At 43.4% G+C, this 18,536-nt stretch overlaps 1 protein-coding gene across 1 annotated transcript; it reads right to left on the bottom strand.

Moving 5' to 3' along the window:
* Window positions 1–382: 382 nt before the first annotated feature.
* Window positions 383–17,307, bottom strand: Ddx21 (DExD-box helicase 21). The gene is made up of 15 exons (XM_027388247.2): window positions 17,147–17,307; window positions 14,810–15,244; window positions 14,185–14,260; window positions 13,433–13,611; window positions 12,209–12,326; window positions 10,903–11,088; window positions 9,367–9,512; window positions 8,565–8,714; window positions 8,025–8,186; window positions 6,914–7,033; window positions 6,118–6,191; window positions 5,130–5,289; window positions 4,313–4,447; window positions 3,160–3,204; window positions 383–2,482 (listed from the first exon to the last, which is right to left on the bottom strand). Exons 1-15 carry the CDS (start codon window positions 17,225–17,227, stop codon window positions 2,231–2,233), a joined length of 2,319 nt encoding a protein of 772 aa, XP_027244048.1. The 5' UTR covers window positions 17,228–17,307; the 3' UTR covers window positions 383–2,230.
* Between the last annotated feature and the right edge of the window lie 1,229 nt (window positions 17,308–18,536).

The following is an 18,536-nucleotide window of genomic DNA, read 5'->3' as shown; positions in this document are numbered from 1 at the left end:
AAGCTACACAGAGAAACCCTGTCAGGAAAAATCAAAAAAGAGCAAGGGCACCATGGTGTAGATGTGTATGTACAGAAAGGTAAGCAGAATGCAAAGGGAAGAGAGCAATTCAAAGAATGGAACAGATGATTCATTTCAAGAAAGGAATTCGTACAAAATTGCCTACTGAAATTTTAACATGATTGCTTTTATTTTTAGGAGAATTTAGCTAAGGCTAACCTTTCCCTGATCTGCCCGCTTCTACCTCCCCAATGCAATATGCATGGGAGGCAAGCCTCTACAACCTTAGCCCCAGGTTTTACTATATTTTTATACCTAACAGTCATTGTTATAATAAAAATGTCACACTATTTTCAGTTTAGCAAACAAAAGCCACCAAAACTATAAAGCATTAATATCTTTATTATGGCATAATGCAGTACTTTATACAGTAGCAACTCATTTGAATGTAAAAACATTTTATGTACAATGGCAGGAGAAACAATAGACAGCTTGAACATATAATCCAAAAGTCCAGAGTTATTTGAAACTGTAAAATATTTTCTCTGTAGAAAATAGTAAAAAACGATAACATTTTCCAATAACCCTATTTAAGCCAAGTAACAGCTGAATTATACACATAAATAGTTTAGATTCTAGGACATAGAAGAAACCTATATTTGTTCAGAGAGCTATGGTTTACTTATGGTGTGTAAATGGGATTCCTATTCATCTTCTCATTGCTTAGCAGATCATTTTTCTACAGGCTAATCCAAAAAAGGTTTCAGCCCCTCCTTCTGAAAGAACAGCCAGCATGTCCTTTCATCAGCTTGATACGGCATAAATTCTTATCCTAATAGTGAAATGTTTCACTAAAGCATGCCCAGTAATTGGGCAAAAGCAAAACTAATTATAAGATAGTCATCAACCAAGAAAGTATTCAAAAGAACTCCAAGCACAGAGGACAAGAACCATCTATCTGGTCAGAGCTCAAGGGCAAAGCTGAATCTGAAGTGGATTTGGTGATCAGAGCCCTTTGGTGCCAGGTGTTCCATAAGACCCGATAGGTGGCAGTGCTCACACTAACATCAAATTCATCTCATTCAGAAGATCCATCTCAGTTGATCTAAACAACCAGAGAAAATGCAGCAGCGTGTGATTCTGGTTGTCCTTCAAAGCCTGTTGCTTCCCTGTACAGAATCTCTATGAAGGCAAGAGGACCCCACCACATGAACTTCTGTGCTAGGTAGGATGGTTCGCCAGAGGAAGAACACCAGAGAACGTGGGCAGTTATTACTGGGCCAGGTACCATAGAGTTCTTCAATTCCAGCAAATCAACAACTTCAAATGGTGTAGCTTGTCTTAGAATTCTCTAAGCGGTGTTAACTTTTCCATGGAAAAGCAACCCACCAAAACAGATCTTCATTGTGGCTTAAGATCTAGGCCACTGAGAAAATCGTCCCATTTTTACCCTTAAAAACTAGATTGCCCACTGGTAGATACAGTCCCTTGACTCGTGGTCAGCATTCAAAGCAAGCTTCCTCCCTCCTGCCTGCCTCCTCACTTGTGAAGATGAAGAACATTCTTGTGGCTTCTCTGAAACATTCTTTGGTAATACCAGCCAGTCTCCCTCTTCTCTTAATCACTTCTTGATAAATCACTCTTCCAAAAGAAAGGCACAAGCAGATAATACTTATCCAGTCTTATCTCTGCCGAAAAAACCTAGAGACTTCACACACTTGGGACTTAACTTTAAAGACACTGGCTCCCATAAGAATGTTTTATATACACTATCTGAAATAGCTTTGGAAAGCATTGTTCAGTATCAAACCTCAGCAGACACATACAGACACCAGCAGTTGTTTGTCAGGTCAAGTATCAGGGGGAAGAAAAAGCCCTGACTATGTTGTCCTCCAAAGACTGTGGCACCTCTTAATGACTTTCTTTGGAGTTTAGAATTTAGTTGTAGGGCATGTGCATGCTCAGTTCAGGCTCTAGAGCACGCACAACACACAAAGATGAACTTGCAAAGTCAACAAACAAGGACAGGCAGATCCGTGGTTAGCTTTACTTCACTACTTTGGAAAATGCTGCAGTGAATTCCTACCCCTCTTCAAAATGAAGACAGTTGATGATGGTTAGATCAAACAGTTGCAAAGCCTGTCTCTGCAAGGATTGGGGCCCGGGCAGATGATCCAAAAGGAAGGAAGCATTGGGCTCCACAGTGTGAATAGTTTCTTCTAGTCTCTACTCATGGACCAAATGCTTTACTGAAACTCCGCTTCTGGCCTTTGTTGTCACCTCTGAAGTTTCTATTTCCCCCTCTTCCTCCTCGCTGCCCCTGTCCCCTGAAGTTCCTGCTTCCACCCCGCTGTCCTCTAAAGGCACCGCGACTGCCATCCCGCTGACCCCTGCCGCCTCGATATCCTTCCTTGGGTCCCTCCAGCTCCGGCTGCTCCGTGGCCACAGTGAGCTGCCAGCGTCTTGAATCACGCCACTTCTCCTGTGGGTAGAAGGTTTGTTCCATGGTTTTATTAAATTTGGTAAAACTACAAGAAAAACTTATGTTTCCAAGAAACAAGTTGCAAACAGGTGATTAAAAGGCTGCTAGGACAAATAAATAAATAAAAAAAAAGCCGGGCGTTGGTGGTGCACGCCTTTAATCCCAGCACTCGGGAGGCAGATCTCTGTGAGTTCCAGGCCAGCCTGGTCTCCAGAGTGAGTGCCAGGATAGGCTCCAAAGCTACACAGAGAAACTCTGTCTCGAACCCTCCCCCCCCCAAAGCTGCTAGTGGTTCTTTTCCGCCATCTCTCTGATGAGGCAGACAGATCTGTCTTTCCTCCCTCTCTCTCCCTTTCCATGAAAACAAAACAAAAAAGCTAGTATAAGGCCCCAAAGATGTGTGTGGACCTGTGGAGAGGTGGCTCTCACTCTGCAGTCACTGCAGCTGTCTGAGGCACACACTCGTCACAGCAATGCCAAGTGCACAGGAAAGCATTCAGCATAGAGTAGTGGGCCAGACGCTGGGTACAACTACAGGGAGGAGCAAGGCAGGCCAGCAGCAAGGTCACAAAAAAACAGTAAGGCTGTTTGTTCTTTGTGGCCCGCACTGTCACTCTGCTTTCAGAATGAATACTGTATGATCTGGGTCTACCAACACTAAAACAAAAAAGAAATACCTGTATTTCCGTGACTGCTTCAGTGCGGACATCAAAACAAACTCCCTAGAAATCAAAACAGGAAGAGTTAATCCAGCACCAGATACTGCCAAACACAAAGAAATCTACCACGAAACCAGCAGGCACTGATGTTGGATGGAACATGGCTAACATGCTCCTGAAGACAACAGCAGGAGGTGAATGATTCAGGACATGCAAGTGCCTGAGTAGGTATCCTGTGCTAACCCATATTCAGGAGGACACAATGAAAAGCAGAAATTACATTTCTGATTTCTAGTTTTTCATAATTCAGTTTTCTGTGAGAGCATGAGAAAATGTATATAATTTACGCTGTAAGTTCTTTGATAAGCACTTTCCTTATCACTCTGGAAAAGCCACCAACTAGCACAGTACCAAATTACTACTATAATGCAGTTTGAGCTACACACCTCCCCACCCACCCACAGGCACAGATATCAGGCAGGCGCTTAAGGGCCCTAAAATTTGTGGGCTTCTTCTCCATGCATGGGGAACTCCAGGAACACTGGGACATTCAGGTATCTAGAGAACTTTTGCCCTTGAGTAGGCCTCAGGGACTAACGCCTTCATTGTAAGCACTCAAGAGGGAAGGAAAATTCAACAGGGCGAATATTATGCCCTAAGAACTCTGTCATACAGGTTAAGAACTCATCTAATTGTGTATTGAACCTGGGAGTCTTCACCGAGAGTCAAAGCTGAGTCTTGAAGAGCACTGTGGAGGGGAAGCACCGTAAGCAACCAAGGTCAGCCCCCACGGGGAATAAGGCACAGGTTGCTTGGTATCCTCACAGTAAAGGATGCAAGGGGTGGTGATGTGGAGCTGGTAAGTAGAACAAGTTTACCCCCAGTTTAGGCTCTCTGATCATGCAAATCCTACATCATAAGCACTTTCACCTAACACAGGGGCTCTGGGTTCCCACATGCACCCATGTATAAGAACATCAAGGGATCCCATAATCAAGACTATTTCCCCAATAATACTTATCTGCCCTTTTTATTCTCATTTCTCCACAAAGGTAAAGTGATATCTGCACAGCAGTTTGGGTAGGAGGCAGCACCATGGGGGATGCAGACACATCCTGGTTAACATGCCAACCACCAAACTCAGCTGAGGTCTTGGAGGCCCCGCACTCACCAGTTTTCCTTTGAGGAAGACCATTCCCCTCACTTTTGCATCAATGCTCTCGCCCAGCTGCTCCTTAAGTTCTTTCCAAGCATAACTAATGTTGTGCATTTCAATGGAGCACCGTAGGATCATGGTCACAAAGCCCTTAGGGGAGAAAGGGGCATAAAAGTTAGGTCTTGAAAACCAATCAGCAGCATAATAAACACTTGCTCTGGGAGGGAAGTATCCCTAGGATAGCTCCATTGACGACAGCGTACCACCACACCACCCAGCCACACAGAATGGGCACAGGTAGACCAAGGCCATCTTAGGAAGGCAGTGGGGAGCACCAATGTCGGCACCTAGTCATTAGTTTCCTAAAGTGTCTGCACTGGAGGAGATTAGCTGAAGCACTTAAGCTACCGTGGCCTGCAATTATTTCAATAAAAACAGGAAACTTCAATGTACCAAAGGAATTCACCATCACAACATTCAAGTCAGTGGATTTTCATTCAGTTTTAATAGATTGTAATTCATTTATTTGTCTCTCTGTGAGCTTAGGTGTAGAGGCCAGAGACCAGGTACAAAAATCTGTTCTGTCTTACTATGTATATCCTGTGGTTGTGAGACTTGGCAGCAGGCCATGTACCTGCTGTGTATTACTGGCCCTTCAACCCATGAGCAATCAGTGCTGTTTCTCCTCTCATTCCACCCCTGTTGAGTACGTATTTAATTAGGACACAGTCAGTGCCTTCCTAACCCCTAGAGAAAGTGAAGACAATTTACAGAGTTCAAATAAACTCTTTCAGGTTTGCTTATGGCATTTTATAAAGTACCAAAACTTTACCGCTTGTGAGTTGATCAATGAGCGCTGGTCGACTGAAGTGGCCCCTGAAATGTGGGCCAGTGCGGCTGCCAGGGCCTCTACAGCTCCTTTCTCCTCAATCAGCTTCTCAGCAGATTGCTTAAAGTGATCAATGGCAGTAGGAGGCACAGAATCTAAAAGCCTGTGGTTTGAGAGTAAACTTGTTAGAGAATAATTAAGACAAGGAACACTACAGTAACTGACAATAAATGAGTTTTAAAATGGGCATCAGCACAACTAGGGGTGTAGCTAAACTGGCACAAAGTCAAGTCCCGGGTTTAATCCCAGTTTATTGCAGATGCTGCCACGTGCCTGTAATCCCAACACTTAGAGGAGGTGGAGACAGGGGGATCTGAATTGGAAGGTCACCTTGAACAAGTTCCAGGCTCTCTCGGGACAGAAGACTATTTCAGCATGAAAGAAACAATGAGGTTCCACAGCACATTTGTTTGCTCTTATTTTGCTCTTTGGGATTGGGTCTTATTACATCTGCCTGGAACTTCCTATGAAGAGCAGGATGGCTTCACACTTATCCTCCTGCTTGAATTGAATGACAGATGTCCATTACTATGCCCAGGTCCCATGTGCCACCAACGCCTGGCTTCTACAGGATAATTCTACACAGCAATACCACTACAAATAAAATCGCTACAAGATACAGCCAAACAATCCTTGCTCCTATCAGTTTTCATTCTACCACAAAGGGAAGAAGTGAATGAAGATTTGGAACGTTATCTGTGATCCCATCTAACCAGGCACAAAGTGGGAAACATCCTTAAAATGTCCAACACATACCTAACTCTTGACAGTGGCTTCCCTTGAGAAACAGGGCAGGGATAACTAGAAACATGGATATATTTTCTACCAAGCTCGCTGTCTGATGAAAAGTAACTGGCTGCATTAACTCTTTATAAAGAATACAGAAAAGCAGCAGCATGGAAACAGACCTTGGCGATGGTGGAGAACATACCTGATGGCATCCTTGCTGGAGGCTTTTATTATTTCTGCTGCAGATGGAACACCTATCCGTTTAAACTTAATTCCCTACAAGAAAACAAACCACAATTTCATGTACAAAGGTTATTGTTTCTGAGAGTAACTTTCTTTTTTAAATTTTAAATAGTTTTCTTTTTTCTCAGATTTATTAATTACGTATACAGTGTTTTGCCTCAATGTGAAGATGGCACCAGATCCCATTATAAATGGTTGTGAGCCACCATGTGGTTGCTGGGAATTGAACTCAGGACCTCTGGGAGAGCAGTCAGTGTGCTCACCTCTGAGCCATCTCTCCAGCCCAAGAAACTTATTGTGATATAGGCTGATCCTCAATGTGAGACTGATGATTTTTCTCATCCTTAGTGTCAGGCTATGGGTTTGGGAATGGAATTAATACCACAGGAGAACGCCTACCTTACCACCTCTAATCATGGACACTGCTTCCCCAGTGTTTGAAACTCATGGTGATCCTCCTGCCTCAGTCCCTCAAGTGTTGTAGGTCCATTTACCACAACCCAGTTCCCTCTATCCTTCCAATGCTATCTCTCACACCATCCCTTCTCCATACTCTAATCTCAAGTATTTCTGGTCACGTTCATACCATTGTTCATATTATATATACGAATTGTCTTTCAAGTATAATACGTATCACTATTTTCAAACACAAGTTATCTAACCCATATTTAAGATGCTTTCCGCCAAGGTCCTAAAGACTGTCTTTGCCTTCAGAATGTAGTATGTGCTGAATTCGAGTTAGAAAATCACCTTACCGCTTTCTGTTCCACTTGTGCTAATTGGTATTCATCCTTGTGCTGATAAAAGCAGATGCAAACCCCTGTCCTTCCAGCTCTGCCTGTCCGCCCCGAACGGTGAATGTAGGACTCCACATCCTATGAAAACCAAGCACAGGAGTGATATAACTAAGATTAAGGAGTGTGTGCAGGTCAGTGAATGAAACTATGAGCTTCAAAACCTCTCAAACAGTGCTCACTAGCCTGTGTGCAAATATTCCAAGGGTATGTGTATTTCCAAGCTTCAAGTGACTATAATAAAAGTATTAAAATTTGTTTTAATAACAGTTTATTTAACTCTATACATTCAAGTATTTTTTTAAAAATTTGTTAATAAGGTAGATTGTTTCTATTTACAACAAAAAGACATGGGACCAGCCTAAATGTCCAACAGACTAATGGATAAGGAAAATGTATATGGACATAATGAATTTTACCATATCACAAAAAATTCAATGATAAATTTTGCAGTCAATTGGAAAGAACCAACTTGGAAGACAAACACTGAATATTCTTTCTTATATGCAGAGAGTAACTTCTTTATCTATCTATCTATCTATCTATCTATCTATCTATCTATCTATCTATCCATCATCCACCCACCCACACCGACCTATCCAAACTGTGTGTAGAATTCAGAAAATCAGAAATGGCCCCCAAGAGGAAAAAAGGATTTATTCACTGAAAGGAGTGGGGAGGCTGCTAGAACACATGATTATGAGGGTGGAGGTGGGGGGAGCACTGAGGGCGGGAAGCAGAGATGGGGCAGACATCTAAACAAAATCCCTGAGTCATACATAAACGGTAACAACAGGTTAGCATACTCTCTTCTGCAAGCCTTCAAAATCCAAAGTACATAATAAAAATCCAAGCAAGGTAGCAAATGTTTGCCCCGAAATTCTCTATATAGAACTCAAAAGCTATCAAACAGAATTCTGGAATGAAAGGTGTATGTCACCAAGACTGACAAACAATGTACTGAAAACTACATAAAAGTCAAGCCAATGAAGCAACTTTTGGTACCCCAAAAAAAACAAAAGCAATGTTTTATTCCTGTTTAGGGAAAAACACACACACAAAAAAACCTTACCTTTGGTGGACAGCTTTGAACAACCAAGTCAACCTCAGGGATGTCTAAGCCACGTGCAGCAACATTGGTTGCAACCAAAACCCCGAAACTGCCATTTCGGAAACCTTTCAGGGTGATTTCTCTTTGCTTCTGTGGAATGTCACCATGTAATGACTGGGCATCCTGCCAAAGACATAAACTGACCTAAGAATACAAACCCAACACAGCACCCTCCAAGAGGCCCAAGAGCTAAGTCTGGATTCTCCTTCTGGAAGTAATACAAAGTGAAAAACTGATGCCTTCTTACTCGGGAAAATCTTCAAACTGTCTGCAGCCCTCAGCCTGATGTCAACTGTTTATAACTACACTCTTCAAGGTTGGAAATACCACCCAAGAGTTAAGTGATGTACATGTAGCTTTACATCGAACCAGGACTGATTTATTACATACACCCTGACCATTAGAGAAGCTTCCCCTAATTGAACACAACTGGGAAGTCACCGGGTGACTGAAAACAGAATGAAAGCAAACATGTCCAAGGTGGACATGAGAAGGACCAACCTGCTTTATGCATGTATTCTGTGACAGCTCCTGGGCTTCTCTCTTGGTTTCACAAAAGATGATAGTACGCCCTTGATGACCACTGTACACTCTGATCACATCCCCAATAACGGCTGCCCTCTCACTCCAGTGACACTTAATGGCCAAGTGCTTTGAAGAGAAGAAACGGGATTTAGAAAAGTCTGGCTGGGATCTCCCAGCTCCCTTCTCAACTTAAGTCTAATGCCGTGGAACAAGAAGTAAATGCAGGCCTTACAGGGCTGTCTGCTGCCACCACTGCTTAGAGGGAAAGAAGGAAGCTAAATAAACAAAAGTAAAGAGCAACGTGGTCTGTCCCCAGGCCTCTTTCTCCAAAGAGCATCTGGAGTCTTTACGTTCTAATGCAATCAGGAAACACTATTTCCCAGGCTCCTGCAGGAAACCAAATAACTGACAAGAAAGGCCTGTGTGTGCTATGCCCCTTCATCCACTTAAAAAACATACTGCTCTTGGGTGAAATGATGATGAGTCAGATTGCTCTGCTGCCCTCTAGAGGCTAAATTCTAAATGTAATCACTTTATCTAATTCAAACATAAGGTTTCAAGTTAACTCTAAATCAGGCTACTAGATGGTGAAATCCAGAAAGCAGATACCATACATAAAAGAGAAAGATGCATTTTACTTGGCTCTTCTTAAGGGATTACTTAGTATTCACCTAAAAAAAAAGAGCTTGTATTTTAGCTAGTCTTAAAACTATCAGACAGGAAACAAAATGCTCAGCAATTTAATACTACTACTTCCGGCAACTAAATGAATCATTACCTCCACAGTTATGGCTGCTTTCTGAGTCTTTTTACCAATCAGGTCCACCTGTTCGTATGTAGATTTCATGTATTTCTTAGCAACATTAAACACCCAATGAGGGCAAGTTGCAGAGAAAAGCAATGTTTGGGGGTTGTCTTCAGAATCTTGGGGGAAAAAGAAGTCAGCGTGAATAATCCAAACAAACCTGCAAACACAGTACTCCACCTCACCTGGCATCTCCAGACCACACCACCATCACCACCAACCACTGGTGACCAGCCAGCCTATACATCAAAGACACTATTAAAGATGCTAACACCTCCCAATACACAAAACCTGAAATAATTTGTCATCGTAAAGGATCTCTAAATGATCAAAGTACATGAAATCAATCTATTTTGTTTTCTAGCCTTTGCCATCCATCCCTTACCCACACAGGAAATCTGTCCCATGAAGGAGGCTCAACAACTGAATAAGCAATCCTGAAGTCCAGGTACCCAACAGCATGGATCTCTAATTAAACAGCCTCTGACAAAACCCACAGCAGCTTAGTATTTTAAGAATCCAGAATCAGAGGTTGGAGAGATGGCTCAGGTTAGGAGCACTGGCTGCTCTTCCAAAAGTCCTGAGTCAAATTCCCAGCAACCACATGGTAGCTCACAACCATTTGTAATGAGATTTGGCACCCACTTCTAGCATGCAGGCATACATTAACAGGCAGTACAATATATAAATAATAAATAAATCTTAAAAAAGAATCCAGAATCCAGGGCTGGGGTGCAATCCAGTGACAAAGCCTTCAGCTCAATCCTAAGTATCCCCAACAGACAAAGGCAATGCATCAATGTATCTGATCATCTGGGCTTAGCAGCACTATGGTGTTGTTCTCAGGAGCACCAAAGGGCACAAGCTGGTAGAAGCAGTTCAGTGCCCTGTACAACTGGATCAGTTAGCTCTACTTATGGAGGGAGACTTGCATCACAGAACCAATTCCAAGTACTACAGAGCTCCAGCCGCTTAAATCCTCTGTAAGCAGAATCCTCTATATGAAATAAAGGTGAAAAGTGGAAGATGGAAGAATAAATCATGCCCAATCACCTGACAAGGTTTGAATATTTAACGGTTGATTTATGATTAGTACACACACACCCGAAATACACTGAAAGCTGTTTGAACAGTGAGTGTATCAAGCTGGCAGAAAAAGAAAATTTTCTTCTCCCAAGCTTTCACCAATTATAGAACGCGTGCTGGCTTTAAAATTTTCAAGTCTTTGCCGAATGTTGGTGCACAACTTTAATCCCAGCACTTGGGAGGCAGAGGCAGGCAGATCTCAGTGAGTTCAAGGACAGCCTCGTCTACAAATCGAGTTCCAGAACAATGAGGGCTACATAGAGAAACCCTTGAAAAACAAAAATAAAAAACAAAACAAAACAAACAAACAAACAAAAAACAAACTAAGCTTCCTTGAGTAAGTGCCCTATTTATCTCCTGGAAGACAATTTCACTACACCCTACCTTAGGTTCCTTCTATCAGTCCCTAAATTTGAGGCTTACCTTTCTTGTATGCCACACATAAGATTTCTTCGACTTGATCGGCAAAACCCATATCCAACATCTGGTCAACTTCATCCAGGACAACATGTTTAAGTTTGGTGAGATCTAGCTTGCCATTCTGCAGGTGGTCTTTAATACGACCTGGGGTCCCAACCAGTATATCAATCCCACTCCGTATGCAGTCGACTATAAAAAATTCCAGTAAAAAGAGTTTCCTTGTTTTAAAATTCCTTTTATCTGCACGGAGTATCCATTTAAATACATTTTTATTCTAAACCAGACAGCTATAAAGTAACATACAACACTGAAGGTAAGTCCACTCCAGTGGGAGAGCACATGAAAAATGAGAGCCAGCATACTAACATAATAGGAAAATGATCCACTAGGAAATAGTAGCACAAGAAATGACTTTCTGGCATGGTGGTGAACGCCTTTAATCCCAGGAATCAGGAGGCAGAGGCAGGCGGATCTCTGTGAGTTCAAGGCCAGCCTGCTCTACAAAGTGAGTTCCAGGACAGCCTCCAGAGCAATACGGAGAAACCATGGGGAGTTGGGTGGGGGGTTGTGGGGGACACGAATTTCTGTTTGACTGGCAGAAAATGTCAAAATTCCCAGACAGCCAGTGACAATCTTAGAGAAACAAATTTTGGGAGGTTGGGGGAAGGGTATTAATATGTAGTTCAGAATGCTCTTGAACTCAGCCCTCTTTCTTCCCTTAACTTCCCAAGTGTGACACTCACTATGTGAAGGTAAGAAACAGGAAGCTTCTGTAGGGTGTAAGAGGGTGAAACAACACAGAAAGGCAAACACTCTGCTGAGGTAAAGAATCACTGGGGACACAGGGCTCACTCACTGGGCACCTTTCATTACCTAATACAACCTTCAAAAATACAAAATTTAAGCAACCTGGACAGCTAACTACTATGGAATCAGTCAAGATTTAATCACCCCAGGCCTTCCAAAGCCACTGAGGATGAAAATCATACCGATCGTGTGCCAATGCTTGATCTTCCGTTCAAAGAGAGAGCAAGGTCCTGGCTAGAAAGCATTGGACAAGAAGAAGGGACTGCAAAATCTGATGCCTGTGAAAAAAGTCTGCTTGCAGCAAGAAGCACACTGTTGCAGTCTTCAGGAAATACTAAATACCCTAAGATTTACCTTAATCACTCAGGACCCTGCTCTTGGCCACCTTTAAACAACAGCCAAGAAAAAAGCCCCCAAAATGAGATGAAGACATACTCTAAGTGGAAGAGGCATCCAGAACAACGGCTGGCTACTTCCCGGCCTGGCTTTTGAATGTACTTACTTTGACCACCATAGGGAGTTCCACCATAAAAACAAGCCACTGATAGCTTTTTTGTGATGTCACTGAAGTCGTTGCTCACTTGATTTGCTAATTCTCTTGTAGGTGCAAGAACTAGCACCTGAAAGAGAAAAAACACAGAATTTCAAGGGTTGTGCACTATTTGTTTCTCAGCCACTCCAGAATCCACCACATTGATCAATTCATACTACTTATCTTTTTTTTAAAGGTTTACTTATTTTTATTTTCTGTGCATCACATACGTGCAGTGCCCACAGAAACCAGAAGAGTGCATTTGTTCCCCTCGAACTGGAGGTTAAAGGATGTCAGCCACCATGTGGAAAAGCAGCCAGTGCTTTCAACTGCTGAGCCACCCCATCCCACCCATCTTGACATATACTCAAAACATTTATCACGTGCTTTGCAAAAACTACGACGTGCTACATGATAGGAACACTAAGACAGTCCCCAGGTAATATTCTAAGAGTCTGTGATCAAGCCAATTAGAAGCAGGTGTCCAAATGTGTGCTAATCCAGAGGAGAGCTAGAGTTTCAGGAAAATAACCAGGAGGAGCTATACCAACATTAGCCAATATTCCAGCTTTCCCAGGTGCCTTATCCACTGTAAAGTACTCATTAGTCTGATTAATTCTCAACAACCTTTGAGGTAGATATCCAAGATGGAGGCCAAGCCTAGATTTAAACTAAAACCTGTCAACTGGCAAGGCCCCAACACTTGTAGATGGGTTCTTTGAACACTCATTCAATTCATTCTGAATAGCAAAAACAATGACCCAGAAACCAGTCATGGTACTACATAACGTTATAACCCCAGCAACCAAGAGGCAGAGGCAGGTGTATGTCTGTGAGCTAGAGGCCAGCCTAGTCTATATAGAGACTGTCTTAAATAAATAAAGAAACAAACAAATAAATAAATTTGCCCAGGATCAAATCTCCGCACCCCAAGCACACCCAACATTTAAAGGGAATGTGAACATGAATTAGTAACTATGGATGATAACAACCACAAGACAGATTACAGTATTGACACACAGAGTTGATGGCCACAATTCAAAAGAATCACCCCAGCCTACATTCAGATGAATTCAGGGATCACAAGGACCTTAGAGGAACCAATCCTAAATAGCATATGCAAAACAGGCCCACATGTGCTTCTGCTCAGTGACCTGGGGGGGGGGCACGCTGGGATGAACTGAAGGTTGTTACCTGAGGGGCACGGCCTCTCTTCTTGTCTTGTAACCCACCCTGAAGCTTCTCAATCAAGGGGATGGCAAAGGAGAATGTCTTCCCAGTTCCTGTCCGTGCCTGGGCAATTAAGTCTTTTCCACTGTACACATGGTGGAATGTCTTGGCTTGTATAGGAAACAGGAAGTTTACTCCACGAGCTGTGAATGAATCAATCATGTTAGTTGTCATTTTTTTAATTTTATTTTCAGTGTTAGGAACCAAACCCTAAGGTTTTGTTAAAATACAAATGCCAACTGAAACATACGTCTGGTCCTGCAGAAAGAATTGGGGAATTCCACTTTTCCCCAGCATCTACAAAGTTAGGTTAAATACATTCTAAGTATCGAAGAATACTGAAAAGTATTAATGATCTTTTACTTGTGATCAAATCTCAGCCACAAGCTCATCTGAACCCGAAAGACTGAAGTTCTATACCATGCTGTGACAGTGAAATACCTACAACTTCTCAGCTTGTTCAAAGACAGACCCAAGGCTTCAGGACATCCTAGTAACATTAACCTCAGGTGCAAGAGGACAGAGATGACAGAAAAGTGTGTCAATCATTGAATTTCTGGATGCTGACTACATCTAAATAACTGAATCAAAACAGCACAGTCCTATTTGTAATGCCTAAGTCTACTCCACTGTGGTCAGATGCCTACAGTAAGAACTGGTCCCTATTCATGACAACTGAGAGAGTGAATTCAAATTCTGACACCAGGCAACCTCACCTTTGAGAAGCTTGACAGTCTCTTGAGATATGGGGAAATTAGAGAAAGCGCCTTCTTTCTGTTCCACAGGTATTTCCTATCCATGAGAAAGACCACAGAAATCAATAAGTTACATGCACATGAATGCAGGATGCCATTTGTGAAGAGAGCGCATTATCATCCAGTTCTGGGGGAGAGGCTGCCAAAGCCCGATGAAGGGAGTTTGATCAGCAGAACCCACAGGGTGGACACAGAACAGACTCCATAAGTTGTCCAAACTCCACACACATGCCAAGGTACTTGCTCCAGTACTCACAAAAACCAAATCTATCTCTCTGGTGCAAAGTTCCATCCTAGAGCTTGTTATGTAACCCAATGAGGTGCTGACATATCAAATTTCCTTCTACTATTAAAATAAAATGTATGCTCAAGGCCCAGGGTTCAACCTCCACTGCCCAAACAATTTTAAAATGCTTACAATTATGTGTAGTGACAACCCATTCTCCTGAAGCAATGGAATACAGTGTACTTACTGTAGTACAACTTCACCAGCTGGTGAGACAGCAGCGGATAAGATGCTTATTCATCACCAAGCCTGCTAAGACACCAACCCACCCACCCACCCAAAAGGGAAGCTCAGCTTTACCTTCTCTGCCTCACTACTACTTTCTTCACCAATAACTTCATTGAAGGTGGAATTCAACTCAGGATGAGAGAATCCATTCTTGAGCTTGGGGCTTTTCTCTCCAATGTCTCCATTTGCTTCCTTCCCTTTCTTCATCTTCCTAGGCTTAGGAACATCTGCATCTTCCTCAGAAGGCTCCTCGATTTTTACTTCTTTGGTTTTAGCAGGTGCTGCTTTCTTCTCAAGGGGCTCCTTTTTCTTCTTGGAGGTTTTGCTTTTAGAAGTACTGTCATCTTGAGGTGGCTCTTCTTGCTTTTTGGCCTTCTTGGACTTGGGGGGCTCCATATCATCTTCAGAAGGACTTTTCTTTTTAACTGATTTAGATTTGGAGGAAATAGTTTTTTCCATTCCTTCTGTTGCTTCTTCGGTCTTAGATTTTGTCTTCTTTGTAGTTTTCTAAAAAATTAATAAAGACACAGAAATGAACAAATCCACTATCTTTCTGTATTATTTCAGGACTACTTAGAGTCAAGCTGGGCGTTGGTGGTGCATGCCTTTAATCCCAGCACTTGGGAGGCAGAGGCAGATCAGGATAGGCTCCAAAGCTACACAGAAACCCTGTATTGAAAAAACAAAACAAAAATTGCCCTGAAATTATACTCATACAGGTAACATGTGGACAGAGCAGGCTGTATTTAGGAATGTGTGATCATGTGTGCAAAAGCAATTTAGAGTATAAACAATTCAAAGGGAAACCATGAATTTTAAAGAGAGGTAGGGGTTATATGGAAGGGGTTAGGAAGAGGAAAGGGAATTATATTGTATTATAATTTTTAAGAGGCAGGGTCTCATTATATAGAACTGGCTTGGCTGTCCTGGACTCACTCTGTAGACCAGGATGGCCTTGAACTCAGAGATTTGCCTGTCTCTGCTTCCCAAATACTAGCATTAAAGGTAGGCACCACTATGCTTGGCTTAATGTAATTCTACAGTTCATACTGGTTAATCATTATAAAACTGTAGTTTCCCAAGAGTTTTAAGGGATCCCCAAGGCTCATTACAAAAAGTAACCAAGAGCAGGGGAAATGGTTCTGGGGGCAATATGCCTACAGTGCAAGTAATGAGGACTTCAACTGGAAACCCATGTAAAAAGATGGGTGTAGGGGCACGTTCCTGTCACCCCAGCTGGTGGGGCTGGAGTGGGGAGCTTAGCCAGCCTAGGTGAATCGGAGGGATCCAGATTTAGAGAGTAACTTGGTCCCCAAAAGTAGAATGGGAAGTGTTAAAGACACCCACACAACGTTGACTGTTAGCTTCGACAAACGCAGGAGCAAGCAAATCCATTCACTATAGCTCATTGGTAGTACAGCACCTGCCCACATGTGAACGGCCTGAGGTCTGGTCCCTGATACCACAAAAAACGTCCTAAAAATAATGGATTATGGGGAGCTGGAGAGATGGCTCAGAGCTTAAGGGCACTGACTGCTCTTCCAGAGGTCCTGAGTTCAATTCCCAGCAACCACGTGGTGGCTCACAACCATCCGTAATGAGATCTGGTGCCCTCTGCAGGCGTGCAGGCACACATGGAGGCAGAACACTGCATATACAATAAATAAATCTTAAAAAAACAAATGGATTATGGGTAATCCCCCCACCCCTTAAACACCTGTCACATATGTGAAAAATAGCCAGGGAGTCCAGTTAGAAACATAAACAAGTAGTCAGGTCCCTCTTGACTTCAGTATCTCACAGCTGAAGACGCAGATGCAAACCGGGAAAGCTTTGCCCCATGCGGTTTCTCCACGTATCCGAATATATTGCTATTTCTTTAAAAGGCTCCTACCTAAAAGCACCCAGAGATAGCAAAACGTGAACTACGTAGTACAACACAGGAGTTCTGGGACAACCTCCGTTTCCTTCTACTTTGATCATTGGAGACTGTCACCTTAAATCTTCTCATTCAAGGAATTAGAGAGAGAAGGCGATTTAACCTTGCTCACACAGATCCCCTCTGTAAGAGGGTCTTCACTTAGCCCAACTCCAATTCCACGCAGATGTGAGTGATAAATAGAAGGGCCCGCATCACCTCATTTTCTTAGTTTTTTTTTCTTTTTTTTTCTTAAAGGAGAAACCGTGTGTGTGTGTGTGTGTGTGTGTGTGTCACTGCAGATGCCGCCCGTGTGCCATTGCTTCTGGCATCGCTGTCTGTGACGCGATCTGCAATCCCCTTCCGCACTCTCAAGCCGGGCCAGTAACGCGTGGCCGGCGACACGCCAGCCGGCTCGGCCTGTCAGAGCGGCCCGCGGAGGGCCGCGCGCTCCCTCCCGCGCCTGGCCCGGTCGGGGCCCCAAGTCTCACCTTCTCGCGTGGCAACGTCTCCATGCTTTCCTCGGCCGCGGCTGATCCCAACTTAGACTCACTGCGGAGTTTTCCCGGCATTATTCTGCACGAGCTGCTCAGACCAACCGGTTTCCTCCACCGCGTGCAAAAGAGAGAGGAAGAAAGCGCACCGCCTCTCAGCCCGCCCTAGTTCGTCACTTCCGTAACCGGGTGCATCCGGCGGAAGCAACGAACACCCGGAAGGCTCCGGTTCGCAAGACCGGGGAAGGCATCTGTGAATGCAGCATGGAGGCGGTCTTGGTATTCTCTTTTAACTATAATCATATAGCCGGATTCCCGCCGGCACTGTGAGATAACACGTCTAGCCAGGTGGAACTAACCTGCTGCCTCCATTTACAAAGTCTGGGATTACCGGAAGGCGACATTTTTCCGCCAACACATTCTTGCGATGTGTATCCTTAATCCCTTGTGGAAAACTGATGGAGACGACAGCTAAACCCAGGTGTCTTGGTGAGCACCAGAATTCAGGGACCCGCGAGATAGCTCAGGTCTCGTGACCTGAAATTGCGATCCCTGGAATCCAGAACCGACCGCACAATTGTTCTTTCACGCGCGCGTTCCGTGGCACCATCGATACCCATATACACGCCGCTCAATATGAACAATTTAAAAGAACCAGAATTGGCAGGTTGTAGGGGTGCACGCCGTTAATCCCAGCATTTAGGACTAAGAGGCGGGCAGATCCCTAAATATGAGTCCTGCCTGGTGCACATACTTCAAGGGGGTTGTTTGGTTTGGGTTTTGGGGACAAGGTTTTTCTGTGTAACAGTCCTAGGCTTTGTAGACCAGGCTGACCTCAAACTCAGCGTTCTGCCTGTCTGTGTCCCTTGAGTGCTGGGGTTAAGAGTGTGTGCCGCCAAAGCTGGCTAAATTTTGTTTTAAGGTAGAAGCTATTATTTAATTTGGTTATAACCCCTGCTGATAGGAGAGGTACTCTTTAGTAGGTATATCCTTTAAATCCACCTTGCTTTAAATACACCATGTAGCATTTACCTGCATGCTTATATCTTAGTCTATTATACAAACCCCTTCAACGGCTGATCAAAACAACCACTGCCTTCCTCAGGGACGACCACAGCAATAAGATCTACTCATAGTTGACAATATTTAGACAATGTTAGTTTAGCTATTCTGTGCTTTTGTCTAGACAGCCATTCCCAGCTCTTTTGGTTTTATATGTATGTGGGTCTATGTGGTTGTGCACATGCCTTCTGTTGCCCTTGGAGACCAGGACATTGGATGCCTTGAGGCTAGAGGTAAAGGCAGTTGCAAGCCACTTGACATGCGTGCTGGGAACATTTTTGGCAACAGAAAGGTGTTTCTGCAGGATGTAGCCTTGGCTTAGCTT

Source organism: Cricetulus griseus, assembly GCF_003668045.3.
Source record: "Cricetulus griseus strain 17A/GY chromosome 1 unlocalized genomic scaffold, alternate assembly CriGri-PICRH-1.0 chr1_0, whole genome shotgun sequence".
Classification (NCBI taxonomy): Eukaryota; Metazoa; Chordata; class Mammalia; order Rodentia; family Cricetidae; genus Cricetulus; species Cricetulus griseus.
The sequence above is the reverse complement of the archived record's forward strand: the minus strand, read 5'-3'. Positions and strand labels throughout refer to the sequence as shown.